At 47.2% G+C, this 21,389-nt stretch overlaps 1 protein-coding gene across 1 annotated transcript in view; it reads right to left on the reverse strand.

Annotated features, from left to right (window-relative positions):
- RAB44 (RAB44, member RAS oncogene family) overlaps nt 1–10,321 on the reverse strand; it is a 31,873-nt gene extending 21,552 nt beyond the window's left edge. Inside the window, exons 1-2 of the mRNA XM_027602830.1 lie at nt 10,184–10,321; nt 5,072–5,289 (exon numbers count right to left, since the gene is read on the reverse strand). Coding sequence (XP_027458631.1) covers nt 5,072–5,278 — 207 coding nt within the window. The 5' untranslated portion in view covers nt 5,279–5,289; nt 10,184–10,321. The remainder of the gene's footprint in view (nt 1–5,071; nt 5,290–10,183) is intronic.
- Nucleotides 10,322–21,389: the final 11,068 nt, after the last annotated feature.

Consider the following 21,389-nt stretch of genomic DNA (forward strand, 5'->3'; position numbering starts at 1 on the left):
TGTGTGTGTGTGTGTGTGTGTGTGTGTGTGTGTGTGTATATATATATATATAATGAGTCATTATTCAGCCATATAAAAGAATGAAATCTTACCATTTGCAACAACATGGATGGACCTTGAGGTCACTATGTTAAGTGAGTTACATCAGACAGAAAAAGATAAATACTTACGCAAACAATGAATCACGGAACACTACATCAAAAACTAATGATGTAATGTATGGTTACTAATATAAAAAAAATTAAAAAAAAAGAAATAAATAAATACTGAATGAGCTCACTTATATGTGGAATCTAAAATCAACCAACCAACCAATAAACCGAAAAACTGAGCTCATGAATACAGAGAACATACTGGTGGTTGCCTGAGGCAGGGGTTGGAGGGGTGTCAAAAAAAGTACAACTTCCAGTTATAAAATGAATAAGTCATGGGGATATAATGTACAGCATGGTGACAATAGTTAATAATTGCATCTTTGAAAGTAGCTAGGAGAGTAGATCTTGAAAGTTCTCATGACGAGAAAAAGAATTTTGTAACTGTATGGTGATGGCTATTAACTAGACTTATTGTGGTGATCATTTTGCAACATATGCAGATATCAAATCATTACATTGTATACCTGAAACGAATATAATGTCAATTATGATGCAATAAAAAATATGTGAAAAAATAATTTTCAAAAATCATAAGGAAATTCTTCAAATCCTTGATTTGAAATACAAATGTTCTTTTGGGCAATATAGATAACTTATGAAGTATTTTAAAAGTTCATTAAGATTGATTATTATGATAAAAGGATTAATTAACACAGTTATGTTTAATACCCACTCCTAAAAGATAATGAGTTGATTATTATCAATAAAGAGAAATCTTGGAATATTTGTTGCATGTAGATGAAAATAAAAACTGAGGATTTAGCCTGTAACAAAATCTGATAGGCTTGGGTTAGGAGAGTGGAGGTTAAATTTTTTAAGAAGCATGTATATCTATCTATCTATAGTTACATATGTATAAATATGTATGATATATATGGTTTGGGTTAAAAAAAAAACATCATGGGAAGAACCATCAACTCAGAAGAGATGTTCAGGCTTTCCTAGGCAAGTTTCTATAGGTAAAATGCGATTCATGTAAATATTTCAGAAATTGCATGCTTTATGAGAAGGCCCTGGAGACTGCTCAGTGCATTTGCTGATCCATGATACGTGCTTATCTTCAGGGGAAACACTGATCAAACCCTACGAAATAGTTATGTGCTGTATCCCAACAGAAAACTTTACTCTCTTCCACTCTGATATTATTAGTTACGTAATAAATAACCACAGCTTTTCAGTCTCATTAGCAAAAACGTTCCTTCTTTCCTACCCTGGCCTGAAGTCTCAGTTAAGAGCTGCGGGCCACCAAGGACAGACCCAACATCTTGTGGAAAAGGACTGGGCCCGGTTCTATGAGCTACGGATGCTTCCCCTGGATACTAGGTTTCCGAGCTGAACGTTAGCGGACCTTCAGCCAAAGCTGGCAGACTGACAATTTCCAGGACTCTTGAGTTCAGAAGCAGCCAGCTCACTCAAGATCCAGCAGAACAGGAATTGTGGTTATTTGTTGGGAATATAATTGGTATTATTTTTTATTGTTCTATCTTTATGGATCTAATGAGGAAGTTGTTTCTGTCTTCTTGAGCCCTGTCTAACCTTCGGTTTAGTGGATTACTGCTTTTGTAAACTGAAGTCAAACACTATAAATGTTATCTGAATCTCACTGACGCCCCCCTGATTCAGAGACTGACACTTTTACTGGACCTCCTGACTTCCCCTGGTGATATAATGATTGACACAGATTCAGTAAGAATCTGTCCTCCTTTTTTGCCGGGATATAGTTGGATGAATCATTATGTAACCAGAGGGTCACGTTGGAGAATGATTCTCACTAATCAGATGTGACAAGTCTACTGTAAGGAACAGCCATGGCCCCAGTGTCTGCAAAACCCTCCCAGCGACCTGGCCTGGAACCAGTTGATAAGGAAGGCCGCTTCTGGGCAGGAGAGGGACCTTAGAAAAATTGGGACTCTCAAGAAGAAAGGAAACTCCTTGCATTTATAGGGGCTACAGGTGAAAGCTGGTGAAGAGAGAGTCTTGGGTTTAGTTTCCTGGCCTGAAGAGAGAAGAAATAGGGCGGCCAGCTTGACCCAGTTGGCCCGAGATGTTCCCAGTGTTAACACTGGAAGTGCCACATCCCAGACAAACTGGGACAGACATTCACTCTGGGTAGAAGAGCAAATAACGGAGGTTTGAAATCTAAGATTCTGTATGAAAACTTCTGGACAGAAGCTAAAATGGCTTCATGTTTTCAAAGTCTAGATTTGCAGAGCAAGCTCAAGGATGCCCACGTTTCATTTACACCCTTGCTGCATGGATGGAAATAGGTGGAATGAGAATAGGCTTTTTTATATCAGGAATATACTTGGGAGATTATTTATCATCACAGAAAATTATCTGAATAATTGGAAACCTGGAAACCAGGCCAAAAGGTAGAGAGCATGTCCTTTCAAGCATTGTCTAGACTAGAGGAATGCACCCAGTCCCTCTCATTGTTTATCTTTAATTAAAAGTCCCAGACTTGCTGAAGTTACTTGTTAACTTGCAGATTTTTGCCCGGGAGAGATGAAAATAATTTTTGTCTAGTACAACAGATAACCCCAAAGATTTACGGCCTGTTGGACATCAGCCATTTTACAAATTGAACTCAGCAATCTTATCCTAACACTCTCTTGTCAGATTGCCTTCAAATACTGTATCCTAGCTTCTCACATGCTTTTGAGCCAGTTGTGACATCTTACTGGTTCCTTCATTAATTAGTAATAATAATTAATTATAAGGCCTTTGATAAGTGTTGATTTTATATTTACTTGATTTTATATTTACTTTTTTACCCCTTTGAAAATTATATATAGGGCGCCTGGGTGGCTCAGTCAGTTAAGCGTCTGCCTTCGGCTCAGGTCATGGGATCAAGTCCCGCATCGGGCTCCCTGCTCTGCGGAAGCCTGCTTCTCCCTCTGCCTGCCGCTCCCCCTGCTTGTGCTCTCTCTCTAACAATAAATAAAATCTTTAAAAAAATGAAAAATTTATATATATATACATAAAATATATATATTGAGGGATATATATATACACATATTGAGGGAGTTGGTGAAGGCCCCTCTGAGAAAATCATTCTTGTTTGTTTATTTATTTATTTATTTATTTATTTATTTATTTTTAAATGATCTCTATGCCCAACGTGGGACTTGAACTCACCACCCCTGAGATCAAGAGTCACACGCTCCACTGACTGAGTCAGTCAGGCACCCCTGAAAATTCTATTTCAACTTCGGCCATTGGTACCTTGTTGTGGCCCTGAGGACAGACCACAGGAAAGGTCAGTTTTGTTCGGGGCAGAACAAAGTCTGGAGCATGGAGCAGTGTCCGGAGGAGACAGTTGTCCCAGGGAGACTTCAGCAACCCACATAGACCCCTTTGCAGAGAATGAGGAAAAGCCAAAGAAAAACTGGTCAGTGTTGGTCTGGGCCAGAGCCCAAGACTCCTTACTGGAACACACAACCATGGCTGATCTTATGTGTCATTGACGTTTCTAGTTATTGACGTTTCTAGTCATTGACATGGTTTGATTTCCAGGACTCTGACTGCTCCCCGGGATAAACTTCCCTGCTCCATGGGCCTAGAATTGTATCACTTGCAAGTTCCATCTTTGGCTTAAAGTCCTTTCCTTTGTTAAAATGCAAATGTTTCTGAAAGAGTGGAACACATAACACCTTATTAGCCATTTACACACTAGTATAAACAAATTCTTCACCTTTTCTGAGGGCAAATTTTATTATATTTATTTATTTGCCTCAGAAAACATGTGTGCTTCTCATTTAACACAGAGAACATTTCTTTGCATACAAACACTTGTATGTAAACTATGCTTTTTGCCTACTGATCTTTATATTTTGTTTAATTAACTAACTGGGGGTTTTTTAGAGAGGGAGAGAGAATGGGGGAGGGGAACAGAGAGAGAGAGGGAGAGAGAATTTTAAGCAGGCTCCATGCTCAGCACAGAGCTGGACGTGGGGCTCAATCTCAGAACCTGAGGTCATGACCTGAGCTGAAACCAAGAGTCGGACGCCTAACCAACTGAGCCACCCAGGCACCCCTAGTTAATTGATTTTTAATTGAAGTATCGTTGACACACAATGTTACATTAGTTCCAGGTGTACAACATAGTGATTTCACAAGTCGATACATTATGTTGCACTCCCAAGGGTAGGTACCACCATACAACACTATTACAATACCCTTGACTATATTCCTTGTACTGTACCTTTCATCCCCATGACTTACTCATTCCATAACCAGAAGCCTGTACCCCCACTTCCCTTCACCCATTCCACCTGCCCTTCCACTCACTTCCTCTCTGGCAACCCACCAGTTTGCTCTCTATATTTACGGGTCTGTTTCTGCTTTTTGTTTGTTTGGTTGTTTTGTTTTTTGATTCTGGATCTAAGTGAAATCATACAGAATTGTCTTTCTCTGTCTGACTTATTTCACACAGCATAATACCCTCTAGGTCCATCCATGTTGTCACAGATGCGAAGATCTCATTCTTTTCTGTGGCTGAGTAATATTCCATTGCGTATATAAGCCACATCTTCCTTATTCATTCATTCAGTCAATATCAACAGACACTAGGTTGCTTCCATTTCTTGGCTATAATAAATAACGCAGCAATGAACATAGGGCTGCATATATCTTTTTGAGTTAGTGTTTTTGTTTTCTTTGGGTAAATACCCAGTAGTGGAATTATTGGATTGCATGATATTTCCATTTCAAATTTTTTGAGGAAACTCCATACCGTTTGCCACAGCAGCCGCGCCATGTGCATTCCCACCAACGGTGCATGGGAGTTCCTCTCTGAGAGCAAATTTTGGACGGGAGAAAGGGGAAAGAGCAGGCCTGCCCTGCTTTACGGGATAGGAAGTCTCAGGAGGCTCCAGAAAAGGGATTCGGGGGATGAGCTAGGGGCTTGGACTCACCGCCAGGTCCTCGCGGGTGACGAAGCCCCTCTCCTTGGCCCCACAGTCCTGGAAAAAGCGCTGCAGCTCTGCAGCCTCCGGGGAGGACAAGGACTCTGGCTCTGGGGCCACAGGGGCATCCTGGCCGTCAGCTGGTTCTCGCATCTGCCGCCGGCGGCTGGAGCCCAGCCTGCGGCCTTTCCGGGGCACTCTCTGTCCACTCTCCATGCTGCTTTGGCCTGGGGACAGAGGAATGGTGAGGTGGTACCGGGCTGCAGCACCCAGTCACTCTGCTGAAAACCCTCCCGTGGCTCCTGGAGAAAACACACCACGGCTGATGAAGCTGATTGGACGCCAGCTGCCCTCTCGGACCTCGTGACCCTCCCCCACCCCCTGGCCTCCAGCATGAGGCCTTTGCCCTTTCTGTTCCTTCTGCCTGGAATGCTTTTCCCTCGAGTTATCCGTGTGCCCTCATCTCTTTTAGATTTTCCTTGTCAAAAGTCTTCTCTGGCCGTTCTATAAGAGAGCCCCGTGCAGGATCGGCTCTGTTTTGAGGTGGGGGTGGGGACACAGGGTTGTCCAGGTTCTTGCCGTCTGAGCTGTCTCTTGCCACTCCTCCAGCTCATTCCCTCGCATCTCACCTTGAGGGATCCCTCCACCATTGCCCCCTTCCTCTGTCTCACCTAATCTTCAGTCTTTTTTTTCTCAACACCATCTCGCTGCTCCTTGGACACACGCACCAGGGAATCAGTAGCTCTGATGGCCTTGCACCTGCTTCAGCCCTCTCCCGCCCACACCGTCAGTCTGCCACGCCTGCTGAACCATTTCCATGCCTGGAATGTCAGATCCTCTCCCACCTTGCTCCCTTTGTCCCAACTCCCCCGACTCTCTTATCCCCCACTTAGCTGATTATTCTTCCTCCCTCACCTTCGAGGCTGCGTCCTCCAAGAAGCCTTCCCTGCAACCATCCCCACGCTTCAAGCAGGGTTCAGTGCCCCCTAGGCTGTGGCCCCATGGTGCTCTGGGCTCCCCCTACGGATGTCACTGTGCACCTTGGTCCACATTGCTCCCCGCTCCTTGACACACAGTAGGTGCTCACGTAAGGGTTGTCCACTTGACGAACTGGAGTCCTCCCAACTCTCACAGAAAGTCTTAGGTCTGTCAATTGATGAGGATTCTGACGGATAAGGATTTGTCTAGGTGTGACCCCAAGGACAGAACGAAGGGAGGCTGGAGTCTGGAAGGCGTACAGTCTGGGCCTGCCCTGGGGGGAATAAGCATGGGGTACATACAACTGTATGCGGTGGGAGGGGCCTGATGTGCACCCGGGCAGGCAGTTTCCTGCAGGCCACAGGACTGGAGCCAAGCTCTAAAGAAGGCAGGTAGGATTTAGAAGCAGGGAACAACATGCACAAAGGAACACGTGCAGCATGAGACAGCCGGAACAAGAAGACCCCTCTGAGCTTTCTCCGCTGAGATTAAAGGTCACAGACAGGCTGAGTGGAGAGATGATGGGCTTCTTCAAGGGCTCTGGCACCACTGGTCCAGCCTCCCTTCAGGCCAGTTCTCTGGCATAGGCTGCATAGGATTTGAATAAAGCAATTCCTCAGCCTGCAGAGATCCCCAGACTTTAAAGTGAGGTTGAGTCTCTCTCTCTCTGCCAGTCTTTCTCTCTCTTTCTTCCTGTGTGTTTTATCACTCCATCTGTTTCTCTACATCTTGCTGTCTCTTGGTCTCTCTCTTGGGGCCTTCCAAGTCTGTTTCAGATGCAGGGTTTTTTTTTAAGATTTTATTGATTGATTGATTTATGTATTTATTTATGACAGAGCGAGAGCACGAGCAAAGGGGTGGGGGTAAGAGGGAGAGGGAGAAGCAGGCTCCCTGCTGAGCAGAGAGCCCGATGTGGGACTCGATCCCAGGACCCTGGAACCATGAGCTGAGCCAAAGGCAGATGCTTAACGACTGAGCCACCCAGGCGCCCCACAGATGCAGTTTTAAGATCATAGATGAAAACTGCAGAGCCAGATCTGAAGGGCTTTGCAAAAGCCAATTGTGCACATTTCTTCCTAGCCCAGTGGCTTGGGATCAGCCACCGTGGGACTATTTACACCACGTGAGCCCGCAAACGCTACAAATCAGGGTTTTAACCCCTCAAAGAACAGTTAGCAGTACAGTATACCTCGGCCAAGAAGACATTCTTCTGCCCAAACTGTTCCCAAGATGTAGCGTGCGCTAGATTGACAAGCATTTACTGAGAACCAGCTGAATGCTGGCGCAGTGGTAAGCCCTCCTGCCACGAGGCACTGGTTCCATTAGGTGAATTAGGAAGAGGTGTGCCTTCTTCCAGACAGTCCATTGCACCGTCTTGATTCAGAGATGTGGCAAAGGAGGCCCAAGAGAGGAAGTGACTTCCAGTCACAGTGCTCTGAGTCAGACAGACCTCTGCCTCTCCCAGGCCTGCCGCTTGCAAGCTGTGTGACCTTGGGCAAGTCACTTAACGTTCCCGCATCTCAGCTTCCTTACTGGAACGTGGGACTGGTATCTACCCCAGAGGGTTGCTGTGAGGATTGGACCTGATCATTCAAGTTGAAACACCACCTCCCCTTCCCAGTATGGCCCACCTCCCTTTCTGGCTTTGCTTTCTCTGAGCATGTGTCATGTTCTCAGGATAGTGTTTTATTTAGCTGGTAAATTTTCCACCTCTTCTTACTGAAATGTAAGCTTCACGTGAGTTGAAAGTATACTCTTCCGTTTACTGCTCTAATTACCAAATGCCTAAAACAGTGCCCTGCATACAGTTGGCGTTCTGCAAACCCTTGTTGACCATATAAGACACATGAAGCACCCACAGATATGCCCAGCCCACAGTGGCTGCTGGATAAAAGTGGCATTGACAATGGTGGTGATCACATGGCAGGGGGTGGAGGGGGCGCGAAATTCCACTGGAGCCTCAGCAAAACTGAGTACTGTACAGATACTATTTCCTCCCACTGAACCTGTGAGGAAACCGAGGGAGGCTCTGAGGTACAGAGGCCTGCCCAAGCCGTGCCCCAAGACCACTTCCTGGAGAGGTACCTCCTTGGTAGCTGAAGGCCCCTGTGTGGAATGCCGGACAGAGCATGTGTGGGACAAAGGCTTCTGGAGCAGGGCGAAGTGGGAGAGCTTTGCTTGTCAGTGTAAGACTTGGAAACTCAGGGCGCCTGGGTGGCTCAGTCAGTGAAGCGTCTGCCTTCAGCTCAGGTCATGGTCCCAGGGTCCTGGGATTGAGCCCCACATGGGGCTCCCCGCTGAGTGGGGAGCCTGCTTCTCCCTTTTCCTCTGGCCCTCCCGCTGCTTGTGCTCTCCCTCTCTCTGTCAAATAAATAAATAAAATCTTTAAAAAAAAAAAGGACTTGGAAACTCAAGCTGCACATGTACTTCCGTTGAAGATAACATACAAGAGGCAGCAAGATAAGATTCTCAGTGCAGAAGCTTCTAGAACTGAAGCCCTGGGAGAAGAGTTTATAATGATATGGGTGCCACATATTAAATCTGCCAGGCTCCCACAAGTAAAGGAAATTAGAATCCTAAAGTACATTCCCTGTGGCCATATCCCAGGATATGGGATGTTTTTGACATGCCTCTCAGGGAGTTCCTGGTCGGGCTGCACCTCCACAGCCCATTTCCAACAGTCCCCTGGCGTTTCATAAGAAAGGAGCACCTTCTGGGGCGCCTGGATGGCTCATTCAGTTAAGGGTTCAGCTCTTGGTTTCGGCTCAGGTCATGATCTCAGGGTCGTGAGATCGTCAGGCTCTGCGCTCAGCGGGGAGTCTGCTTGATATTATCTCTCTCTGCCCCCCAGCTCCTCCCCTGCTCACTCTCTCTCTCTCTCTCTCTCTAAAAGGAAGGAAGGAAGAAAGGGAGGGAGGGAGGAAGGAAGGAGGGAGCATCCTCTGGACACCTCAGCAGCTCCCGCCCTGCCACAGCCTCAGTGATCAGTCCTTCCCTCCCTGGAGGCCGCTCAGGAGGCCTGGGGTGAAAAGGCAGCCAGAGCCCTACCATGAGCACTGCCTCAGAGTAGAAACACCATCCGCTGGGGATGGCAGACTCCCCCTCATGGCCTTATAGCACACCCTAAAAATAGTCTGCACCCCTCTCACGGCCAAGCATGACTACCCAGAGATAGTGGGGACATCCTCAGTCACTCCTCACGTGCGTGTACGTGGGTGCTCACACACACACACACACACGCCCTCGTCAGCCGGCTCCCACCCCCGACCACTCCCTCACGGGTCCGACAGGACATTCTTCACAGGTCGTTCGCATGTAGGGAGGTCCCTGCCCACTCAGAGTCACTCACGACAACACCCCTCGGGGTCAGCCGGCGGGGGCACCCCTCCCTCCTCCGCCACATTCCCCTCCCTGGATCATGGCGGCCTCACGCCCCGAACAGTCAGAAGCCCCTCGTGACCAGGAACACACATCCGCACCCTCAGCCCTCCGACGTCTCCCCACATTCCTCGCCCAAGAAATCATACAAAGTTGGAAGCCAAACTTGAGAGCAAATGGATCTTACTCCCAGGCAACTGTAGGAATCAGGTCCCCACTGTGGGATTGGGCTAGGGGAGCAGACACCACAGGCTTTGGGTCAGGGAAGGAGTGGAGAGCCACATAAGAAAAATGGGTAGGGGTAGGGGGGCAGCTCTGCTGGGGTCTCCCCCGTTTCCTTCATTCTCTCACCAAAGGGGCAAGGAACTGGGCCTGCTCCTCACTCCACTTACTTCAATAACTGCAAGTAATAGCGATGATCACTGAACCCAAATTGTCCAAATCGGTGGGTCTGAGAGACCACCCAGTGCCTCGCTCTAGTCTAGTTACCCTCTCTTCCCCTCACCGACTCGATAGAAAAACCAAGGCTCTGAGAAGCCAGGTAACTTGCCCAAGGTCACACGGCCACTTCAGGTAGGCAATCTAGTCCAGTCCCCTGCCCCAGTGCCCTCAGGAGACCATGCAGGGAGCTCCAAACTCTTGAAAAAAGAGGCCTCAGACCTTTGTACCCTTGTCATAGGAGCCAGATGGAGACCCAGACTGCTCCTTCTCCCATGCTCACCCCCTCCAAAGAAAAGAAGCATTGCAACTCCAGGTGGCTCCCACCTCTCAAAGGCTCCCCGTCGTGCACACAGTCCTGGCCTCCTGGACCTGGTGATGAGGCAACCGCTGCCCCCAGGAGCCCACGAGCTCTGGAACTGTTAACAGTCTTGTCTCTTGCTTAATCACTCTTTCCGTTCCCCAGCAAGCCAATCTGCTGTGTTATCTATGGGACTTCCTGTAGAAGTGAACACTGGGTGTCCTTTCCTAATCTTGCCTGGTACTCCCCAGGCCCCTCACCCTAGACTCTTAGAACTGGAGACTGCTAGAAATGGGAGGGAGGCCCTTGCAAGCAAAGGCTCTGAAGGGTAAGATGGGCTGGTCAAGGTCACTCAGCTTTCAGTGGCAAAACCAGAACTTGGACCCTAAGCTCTGGTTGCCAGCATGATGCTCTGTCTTATCCCGGCCAGAGTGTTGATAGGCATGGTTATGGCTAAAGCTGGGTATATGGACCATCCTGGGGTAACTGCACACCGTGCCTTCCCTCAGGTCCTCAACCTCAGACGGTGAGGAAAACCAGGGCAGGCCTACATCCAAATCATCTTTTAGACAATAGTCTAACTTAATACCAAAATGTACTATAGAGGCACAACCACCAGAAGAGTGTGGTACCCGCGCCCGAATATACAAGGGTGACTCCATGGAACAGAATTGACAGGAATAGACTCAAGTACATATGGGAATTTAATGTATGTTAAAAGTGGCATTTCAGGGACGACTGGGTGGCTCAGTCAGTTAAGCGTCTGCCTTCGGCTCAGGTCATGGGATCAAGTCCCGCATCAGGCTCCCTGCTCAGCGGAGAGTCTGCTTCTCCCTCTCCATCTGCCTGCGACTCCCCCTGCTTGTGCACTCTCCCTCTCTCTCTGACAAAAAATAAATAAAAATCTTTACAAAAAGTGGCATTTCAAATCAGTGGATAAAAGACAGTTTATTCAATAAACCATTTGAAGAATGAGCCAGCTATCTGCAAAAAGCAAAGCTGGAGCTCTAACTCTAAAATAATTCCAGATGGAGCACTTAGCTCAGTTGGAAGAGCATGCAACACTTGATCTCAGGGTTGTGAATTTGAGCCCCTCATTGTGTGTAGAGATTGCTTAAAAATAAATAAAATCTTGGGCGCCGGGGTGGCTCAGTCGGTTAAATGTCCAACTCTTGATTTTGGCTCAGGTCGTGAGATCCAGCCTTGTGTTGGGCTCCGGGATTCTCTCTCCCTCTCCCTCTGCCCCCCACCCCATTCGTGTGTACATTTTCTCTCTAAAATAAATAAATACATAAATAATAAATAAAGAAAATTTTTAGGAACTATATTTTAAAATTAGATAAGGAGGGGCACCTGGGTGGCTCAGTCAGGTGAGTGTCTGCCTTTGGCTTAGGTCTTAATCCCAGGGTCCTGTGGTCGAGCCCCAGGCAGGGTTCCCTGCTCAGCGGGGAGCCTGCTTCTCCCTCTCCCTCTGTCTGCTACTCCCCCTGCTTGTGTGCGTGCTCTCTGTCAAATAAATAAATAAAATCTTTTTAAAAAACTTAAATAAGGAAATAAAGTCTTAAAAATAATAAAATAAAATAAAATAATTGGATGGATCAGAAGTTTAAGCATCAAAAAAAATCATAAAATTATATGCTTAGGATTTGTTTCACAGTCATGGAGGGGTGGCAGAACAGATGGGCCCTGTTCTTATTACAGACGAAAGAGGGCCCTGGCCCTGTTCTTATTACTGTTGGCTCATTCTAGTCTCTCTACTCTTGTGTATGTTTGAACAAATGCTGTAAGAAGTCATGGGATAAGGGTGACCGGGTGGCTCAGTGGGGTAATGATGGGACACTCTTGATTTCTGCTCATTTGACTGAGCCCTGCATCCAGGTCCCGGATCATCAGGCAGTTCTGCTTTTCTCTTTCTCTTTCTCCCTCTGCCCCTCCCCCTTCCCTACTCACGTGCACTCTCTCTCTCTCCCTCTCTCTTTCTCTCTCTAAAAAAACCAATCCATCAATTTTAAAAAGAAAGAAAGAAAGAAAGAAATCGCGGGATAGGAGTGCCTGGGTGGCTCAGTGGGGAGTCTACTGGAGATTTTCTCTCTCTCCCTCTGCCCCTGGCCCTGCTCTCTCTCCCTCTCTCTCTCTCAAAATAAGTAAATAAATCACACACACACACACAAAGAAATCATGGGATAGTTTTTAAAATAATCTTGGAGCAGGTAAGGTATTCCAGCCTTATCACAAAGCATGAGAAGCCATAAAAGAAAAGATTGATACACTTGACTATATAGAAGTTTTTGAATAAAAAATAAACTACTGAAGGGGTACCTGGGTGGCGCAGTTGGTTAAGTGTCCAACTCTTGGTTTCAGCTCAGGCCGTGATCTCATGGCCATGGGATCGAGCCTCAAAGCTGGCTCTGTACTGAGTGCAGAGTCTGCTTGAGAGTCTCTTCTTCTCCTCTGCCCCCCCACTTGTTCTCTCTCTTTCTCTCAAATAAATAAATAAATCTTTAAAAATAAAAAAATAGGGACGACTGGGTGACTCGGTTGGTTAAAGGAATGCCTTCGGCTCAGGTCAGGATCCTGGAGTCCCGGGATCGAGTCCCGCATTGGGCTCCCTGCTCCGCAGGGAGTCTGCTTCTCCCTCTGACCCTCCCCTCTCTCATGTGCGCTCTCTCTCACTCATTCTCTCTCTCTCAAATAAATAAAATCTTAAAAAATAAATAAATAAAAATAAAAATAAAAAATAAATAAACGACTGAATGGCAAACAAAAAAAAAAAGTCACCATTGACAAGTCAAAAGGCAAATAAACGGTGAAAAAATTCACATGTCCCAGAAAACAAGCTCATTTCCTCCATAAATCACGAGTTCCTATAGATCAATGAAAAAGCAACAAGCAACAATGCATTAGAGAAATTGGCACCATATAAATAGGCGACTCATGGAAAAAAATATCAATGGCTTTTCAACATGTGAAAAATATCTTCACTTATAATAAGATAAAGAAAGAAATAAAACTACAATGTGATATTTTAAGTCCTCCAACTGTCAAAGCAAAAAATTATTGATAGCATGCTGTGTTGTAAAGGATGTAGGAAAAATTTTCATATGTTGTGGGTAAGAACATAAACTGGTACAGCTTTCCTGAAAAGCAATGTGGTGATATCTGTCAACATGAAAAAGGGAAGAGCTGCTGGGGCACCTGGGTGGTTCAGTCGTTGGGCATCTGCCTTCAGCTCAGGTCAAGGTCCCAGGGTCCTGGGATTGAGCCCCGCATCAGGCTCCCTGCTTGGCGGGAAGCCTGCTTCTCCCTCTCCCACTCCCCCTGCTTGTGTTCCCTCTTTCACTGTCTCTCTCTCTCTCTGTCAAATAAATAAATAAAATCTTAAAAAAAAAAAAAAAGGAAAGCGTTTCTTACTTGCAATTTCACTTTTAGTCATTGGTCCTACAGGTGATGCCCAGAATGACGATATAACAGGATTTCATTACAGCATTGTCTACAACGGCAAAGGACTGGAAACAACCTAAATTTCCATCGACGGGGACCTGGTTAGAGAAGTTCAAATATGTCCATATAGGACCTACCATGCAGCTGTGACGAAAAGGAGGAGAAAGATACAGGTGGACCAGTGTGAACACCTTCAAAATATATTGTTGAATAAAAAAAGCAAGATGCAGGGGCACCTGGCTGGCTCAGTCAGCAGACTGTGGGACTCTTGATCTCAGGGTTGTAAGTTCGAGCCCCACATTAGGTGTAGAGATTACTTAAAAAAAAAAAAAAGCAAGGTGCTAGAACAGTGAGTCTAGTATGCTTTGCATGAAGAAAAAAAGTGTGTGGATGAAATTTATGCTCTATAAATACATGTGCTTTCATATATGGCTGTGAATGCACCAAATATTTCTGACAGAATATACAAGAAACTGGTAGCAGTTGGGCTGGAGAGAAGTGGGATAGAGAAGGAGGGAAGTTTAGGTTCCGCTGTTTATTTTGTACCATCTTTACACATTATCCACTCAAAAATAAATTTAAAAATAATCTGTACGTATTCAGAGAGAGAATTATGTAGGAAATGTGGTAAAATGTTCACATGTAGGGACTATTGGTGAAAGGTATATGGGAATTATTTTACTATTTTTGCAGCTTTTCTATGTGTCTGAAATTATTTCAAAACAAAAAGTTTTAAAATTTAATAAATTAAGGGCGCCTGGGTGGCTCAGTCGTTAAGCGTCTGCCTTCGGCTCAGGTCATGATCCCAGGGTCCTGGGATGGAGCCCTGCATCAGGCTCCCTGCTCGGCGGGAAGCCTGCTTCTCCCTCTCCCACTCCCCCTGCTCGTGTTCCCTCTCTTGCTGTGTCTCTCTTTGTCAAATAAATAAATAAAATCTTTAAAAAAATTTAATAAATTTAATTTCTAAATTAATATATATTCTCCCTACGAACCATCCTTTTTACCCCATTTTCATGGCTGAAGAAATTAATACTCAAGAGAGTTTCTTTAGCTTTATTGAATTAAATAAGGCATTGATTTTTTTTATTCAAAAATATATATTGAGCACCTAATATGTGCTAGGCACTGAGGATACAAAACTGAGGGAAAAAAAAAACCAAAACCATATGTCATATAATGTCTGGTGGCAATAAGTGCTATGAAGAAAAGTAAAGCAAAGTGAGGGTGGGAAGCATAATTTAGATGGGGTGGCTGGAGGAGGCCTGTCTGAGGAGGTGACATTGGAAGAGAGCTTATGAGGAAGAAAATCTAGAAGAGTGTTCAGGGAGAAGGAACAGTGAGTGCAAAGGCCCTGAGGCAGGAACATGCTTTGTGTTCCTGAGGAACAGTGATGAGACCTGTGTAGCTGGAGCAGGTAATGGAGGGAAGGGGGAAAAGTAGAGAAGATGAGTTCAGAAGTAACAGGAGGACCTATAGGCCATGTGAAGACCTGGGTTCTTAGAGTGAGGTGGAAGCCATTTGGAGGGTGACATGATCCTTCGTTGTGGATAATAGACTGTACTAGGCAAGGGCAGAAGCAGGGAGACTAGTGAGGAGGCTGTTAGGATAATTCAGACAAGAAGAGATGCTTTGGACCAGGAGGGCAGTGGCGGAAGTGATGGCGAGAGGACTCTGGATATATTTTGAAAGTAGCGCCAACAGTGTCTGCTGCTGGGTGGGGCAACCGCAACAAATCCAAGACCTTTTTCTCAGCAGTGAGGGGTTTTTTGCCATTTCCTTGGGAAACAGAGTGAGGTTCGATTTTTAAAACCCAGCCCCCAGGATCTCAAAGCACCCTGAGTTCATTTGCCCCCCATCCTCATGACGCACCTCCCAACCATGGACATAAAGGAGGCACGGAGAAAGCAGGAGTTGTCCCTGCCTCGGGTGAAGCCCGAGTGGTCAGAGCTCAGCCTGGCCGCCCTCGGCAGCAGCCCCAGGGAGAACCTGCCCGGGAGCCAGCTGACCAGGGGCCGTAGCCAAGTGCAGAGGAAAACATTAGCTCCAGGCCTTTTTGGAAACAGTGGAGCTAATTTTAAAATACAGTGTCGCTGGACTTAAAAACACTGAGCTCAGAAACTACATTTTTCAAAAACTGAGTGAATGAACGAGAATCCAAGACAGTGAGACTCCTTTATGAATGGGAACGTTTTACACTCACTGTTTTTCAATTCCCAAAAGATGCTTGAATTCACTTCCCAGCTCAGTAAACCCTGAAGCAAAACACTCTCTGTCCTGAGGTGCGGTGTCAAGAGCTGGGACCTCCCCTGCCTCCAGCTGCTGGCTCCAAACTAGCTCTAGAAGGAACGTAGGCAGTGGGCTCTTCTGCGCAGGGAGCCAGGGCCAGGGAGCGTGGTGCAAATTTGCGTTTATATAGCACACTTTACGTAGGATTGAGAAAACCTGAGTTGCTTCAGAGGCGGAGGAGGGGCACAGGGGAGGCAGGTGCCCACAAGCCTCTGCAGAGCTGCTGTCACCATGGTAGTGGCCCTGGGCGAGGCACTTCCCCTTTCTGGTTTATGGAGCAGGCAACTTGACCTGGGTCATCAGCGTGAATATCCTGGCTTCCCACCACCTCCTAGAGGTGTGGCCTCAGGTGAGCGACTTAAGGGCTTATTGCCTCAGTTTCTCGCCTGTGAAACACAGGCAACAGCAGTGCCCACCTCATAGGCTTGTTGTCAGGATTAAACGCTGTAAACCACATAAAGCATTTGGAAACCAAGTTAGACAGATGATGTTATTTTTGTGGCTGTTAAAAGAAGGACACTGAGTTAGAGAATCTCCAACTTGCCCAGCCTGCCAATTGGCAGATGGCCCCGTTCATATGCCGGACTGATTGTCAAGCGATGAGGGGCAGTGACCTTGGGACCTGAGAGAGGGGACAGGCTGGGGTGGGGTGGAGGATGGGAGCCAGGGTGGGGTTTGAGAGATAAATGCTGGGGTCAGGCAGGAAATTCAAGCCACAGGGAATAATTCATTCATGCAACAAATACTTAATTGACCACCTGCTCTGCGTCGGGCACTTTTTAGGTGCTGGGATACAACAGCAAACTAAACGGGCAAAGTCCTCCCCTCCTGGAGCTCACATTTCTGTGGGCTGATGGGAGAGGGTAAAGCCGCAGTGATTTTCGCCAACAGGCTCATCTAGGCACGAAGCTGGCCGAAGGGAAGTTCCAGAAGCCGCTGCTGATGCGCCGCCCGTGTCCCCCGCAGACCACATCTGTGTTCACCTGAAGCTTTGGTTCCCAGCAGTGATACAGCTGCTCATGTCCTCCCGGTTTTCTCCGGCATCACGGGGACCCGCTCCACCTGTGAGGGGCCACCCAAACTTGCCCCCGGAGGAAGCCCTCAGGCAGTGCTGGGTGGCCTCGTCCGCAGTTAAGTGCCCCACAGCTACTTAGACAAAGACCCCAGGGGGACAATTCTCTAGCACGCTCCACATGGCTCCTCCGACCTCCCTGGTGGGTCTAGTCCCAGTAGCACACAGCAGAACCAGCCCACCAGCACCTTTACGGCTTTTTCCTTCCCTTTCTCACATTCTTTTCTCTCCTCCTTGTGCTTCCAGAGAGAACCTCCCGAATAAACTTCCTGCACACAAGTCCTCGTCTCAGGTTCCTTTTGAGGGGAGAAAAAAATCGAAGACAGTTGGTACCAGAAATGACAGAGAACAGGCTGGGCTTCTGAAGATGGGTCCCTCGCCAGTGCAAGGACAAGGGGGACCTGACTGCTGGCGGGGAGCAGGGTGGTGACACCCGCAACAGGCTGTGGCCGCACAAGAACCAGCACTCAGCTGTGTGAGGCGGATTCGAGGGCAACACTGATTTATGCGGTAGGTCTAACGCTGGAAAGACAGGAAGCGGTGGTCACGATGAGGAGCATGCACTTGGCTGGCTTTGGTTAACTGCCCTAGAGGTCTTGAAGAAAGAGAATGACCGGCTCAACTTAGAGCACGTTGTGGGAGATGGGAGAACCCCATCAGAGCATTTTTTTTTTTTTAATTTTATTTACTCGGGCGCCTGGGTGGCTCAGTTGGTTAAGTGACTGCCTCGGCTCAGGTCATGATCCTGGAGTCCCGGGATCGAGTCCCACATCGGGCTCCCTGCTCGGCGAGGAGTCTGCTTCTCCCTCTGACCCTCTTCCCTCTTGTGCTCTCTGTCTCTCATTCTCTCTCTCTCAAATAAATAAAATCTTTTAAAAAAATAAAATAAAAAATAAAATAAAATAAAATAAATAAAATTTTATTTACTTATTTGAGAGGGAGAGTGAGCAAGAGAGTGAGAGAGCACGGGCAGGGGGAGGGGCAGAGGGAGAGGGAGAAGCAAACTCCCCGCTGAGCAAGGAGCCCGATGCAGGACTCGATCCCAGGACCCCGGGATCATGACCCGAGCCGAAGGCAGACATTCAACTGACTGAGCCACCCAGGTGCCCCCCATAGGAGCATTCTAAATGGCCCTCATTGCTGTGGCCCACCGGCAGGCTGCATTGATAATCAGCCCCAGGATTTCATCACAAAGGTGGTGGAGCTACAGGGAGGCTCGATGCATGGCCCCAGCCAGCAGGAAAAGTGGGGGGGGGGGGTGCCCTGAGGCCTGGAATAGGCCTATGTGGATGGATGTCCTCAGGAACCTGTACCCCACATCCCCGAGCCCTCCAGGCCTGCAGAAGCACCCCCCCCCCTTGCTAAAGGAGGATGCTTTCTACCTGCAGCCCACACAGAGGACTCCCCTGGGGTGAATGCCGCACAAGGTGAGGCTTATCTTCCCCAAGATCCTTTCCACCTTCCCTCATGCCTTCTAGACCAGAGGCAGCAAATGTTCTCTTCAAGGACTTGATGGTAAATATTCTAGGTCTGTGGGCCATGTGGCAATAGGTTAGCAAATGGGCATGTCTGCTCTCCCATAAAACTTTATACAAAACAGGCAGCTGGTTCACAGGGTTGTGGTTTGCTCCCCCTTCTCTAGATGAATAATGAGAGTCAGGTCTCAGCAGGAAAGTACAGGCTCTATTACTGGAGGAAATTACTTACCAAAAAAAGCGACAATCTGGCTAGTAAGTATTGGTAGGGCCAGGGAAACACACATGGGAGATCTCAAGGCCATGGGCCGGGGCTGGGAGAGATGAGGAATACGGGCCGGATAAAGAGAGATTGTATGGAGGCCTCTCTGTCTTAACTCAGGATTGAACATCCCGGCAAGGCCCCCCTGGAGCTGGTCTTAACACACAGGGGAGTTGGCTGGTGCTTAAAGCTTAGACACAGTGACGGCCTGCTGTCAGGGAGGGTGTGATGCTGAAACGCCCTGGGAGAGAGTAGGGAGGGGTTGGAAGGTGGGCAAGAAAGAATGGACTTACCGCACGAGGACCCACCAGCTGCGTGTCATCCCCAGGAAGGCCCAGAAGACCCTCCCTTCTCTCTCTCTCTTTCTTTTTTTAAGATTTTATTTACTTATTTGACAGAGAGAGACATACAGCAAAGAGGGAACACAAGCAGGGGGAGTGGGAGAGGGAGAAGCAGGCCTCCTGCTGAGCAGGGAGCCCGATGCCGGGCTCGATCCCAGGACCCCGGGATCATGACCTGAGCCGAAGGCAGACGCTTAACAACTGAGCCACCCCGGCGCCCCGAGACCCTCCCTTCTCAAAGCAATAAAGGACGCGTCTCAGTGCTGGCTGAGATGCTGTCATGGAATGCCGTGACTACTGTCAGCGGACACAGTAAGATTTGGGAAGGGCAGCGGCTACATGGAGCCACTTCATCATCAGAGGCAAGGTAGACACAAGGCCTGACGTGTAACCAGAGCCCTGTGGCCGGGGCATTCCCAAGGGTAAGAGAGAGGAGCACTTAATGGGACATTGCTTGGCTGAACCACAACAGATCAGGATGGGGAGGGGGTGAGCAGAAGCTGACACCAGTTGCCAGATAGAAAATCACAATCTCTCACCCAGCTGCCAGGCATGAGCTGGTTCTCAGACCCAGACTGACTGACTGAAGAAAAAGACCCATAAGGTCACTGTAAATATACTAAATAAATATTTCCTGAATTCTTCCTTCAAAGTGCCCTCTGGCTATTTACCAGAATAGCTGTACAGCATGGAAAAGCTCTTTGGAGGTCTATTAGATACAGAGTCTGAGCTTAGACCAGTACCGGGCGACCCAAAATACCACCATAGCCTCCTTTTAGAGGAGGGAAACATGCGAAGCTGGGTGATAACAGAGTCCCAGCCAGGTGTGTCTCAGAGTCCAGTGGACCTGTGGACTGACTCTGTGGTTGTCTCCCAGCCCCTGAGTACAAATTGGGGTGGATATATTTAGCAGTTGGCAGAACCCTCACTGACTGGTTCTTTTATCTGCAGAATAAGAGCCATTATGGAAAGAAGGACGGAGCAGAGTCTCTAAAATTATCCTACTAGTCAAGACGGTAAATCAGAAGCAATCCCACATAGCAGGTAGAAGTGCGGAGATTAGCGTTACTCTCAAAGACCTAGAGTATGCAAGGTGGTCCCCATCAGATCCCCATTCAGTCCGTCCCATACTGCAAATGAAGCATGGCAATCGATGGTTATCCATGTAGTAACCCTAATAAAGTAGCAGATATTATATCAGATATGGTATCTTTGCTAGAATAGTCTACAGAGCCTCTGAGTGGAAGAAGCTAATAATATGGCCAATGCATTCTTTCCAAGCCATTTCAGGAATGGGGATTAAAAAAAAAAGGGGGTCATATTCACATTTCCTACAAAAATTCAGAGACCTGTCATGTTACGTTTTAAGTGGTCAAATGAACTGGGACATGCTGGGACATTCCCTCTAGAGGAAAGGACAAGTCACTGTACTGTGGACATGCTCCCCCTAAAAAGAGGCATAGCACTGATGAGCCTGTTTGGACTTTGGAGGCTATATATTACTGCTCTGGCCAATTGACTGGATGACATAGGGAGCTGCCATGTTTGAGTAGAGCCCAGAACAAAAGAGGGCTCTGTGACAGGTCCATAGGACAAGCACTCGGGACCTACAAGCCAGTGTATCCCCTGGTACTAGAAATATCCATGGGAGACAAGTAGACAGTGTGAAGTCTCTGAAAAGCCCCAGTGGGAGAGCCCTAACTCAGACCACTAGGGTTCTGGAACAAAGCCATGCCCCATATGGCAGAGCATTATCCAACATTTGAAAAGTAGTTCTTGGCCAAATTAACAGAATCAGAAGCAAATAAATTATTATTGTTTTAAGCCACTAATTGTCTTGGAGTGGCTAATTATGAATAGATACTCAGAACATGCATGTAAAATACTTTGTTCTTTTTTTATTTTTTTCAAATTTTTATTTAAATTCTAGTTAGTTAACATATAGTGTGATATTGGTTTCAGGAGTAGAATTTAGTGATTCATCACTTAGATATAACACCCAGTTCTCATCACAAGTGCACTCTTTAATGCCCATCACCCATTTAGCCCACCCACCCCCACCACCCCTCCAGCAACCCAAAGTTTATTCTTTTTTTTTAGATTTATTTATTTATTTTAGAGAGAGAGAGAGCACCCATGAGTGGGGGGAGGGGGCATAGGGAGAGGGAGAGATTCTCCAGTAGACTCCCTACTGAGCACGGAGCCTGACGCTGGGCTCGATTTCACAACCCTGAGATCATGACCTGAACTGAAATCAAGAGTCAGATGCTTAACTGACTGAGCCACCCAGGCGCCCCTCAGTTTGTTCTCTCAATTAGTCTCTTATGGTTTTCCTCCCTCTCTGTTTTCATCTTA

Source organism: Zalophus californianus, chromosome 7 (assembly GCF_009762305.2).
Source record: "Zalophus californianus isolate mZalCal1 chromosome 7, mZalCal1.pri.v2, whole genome shotgun sequence".
Taxonomy (NCBI): Eukaryota; Metazoa; Chordata; class Mammalia; order Carnivora; family Otariidae; genus Zalophus; species Zalophus californianus.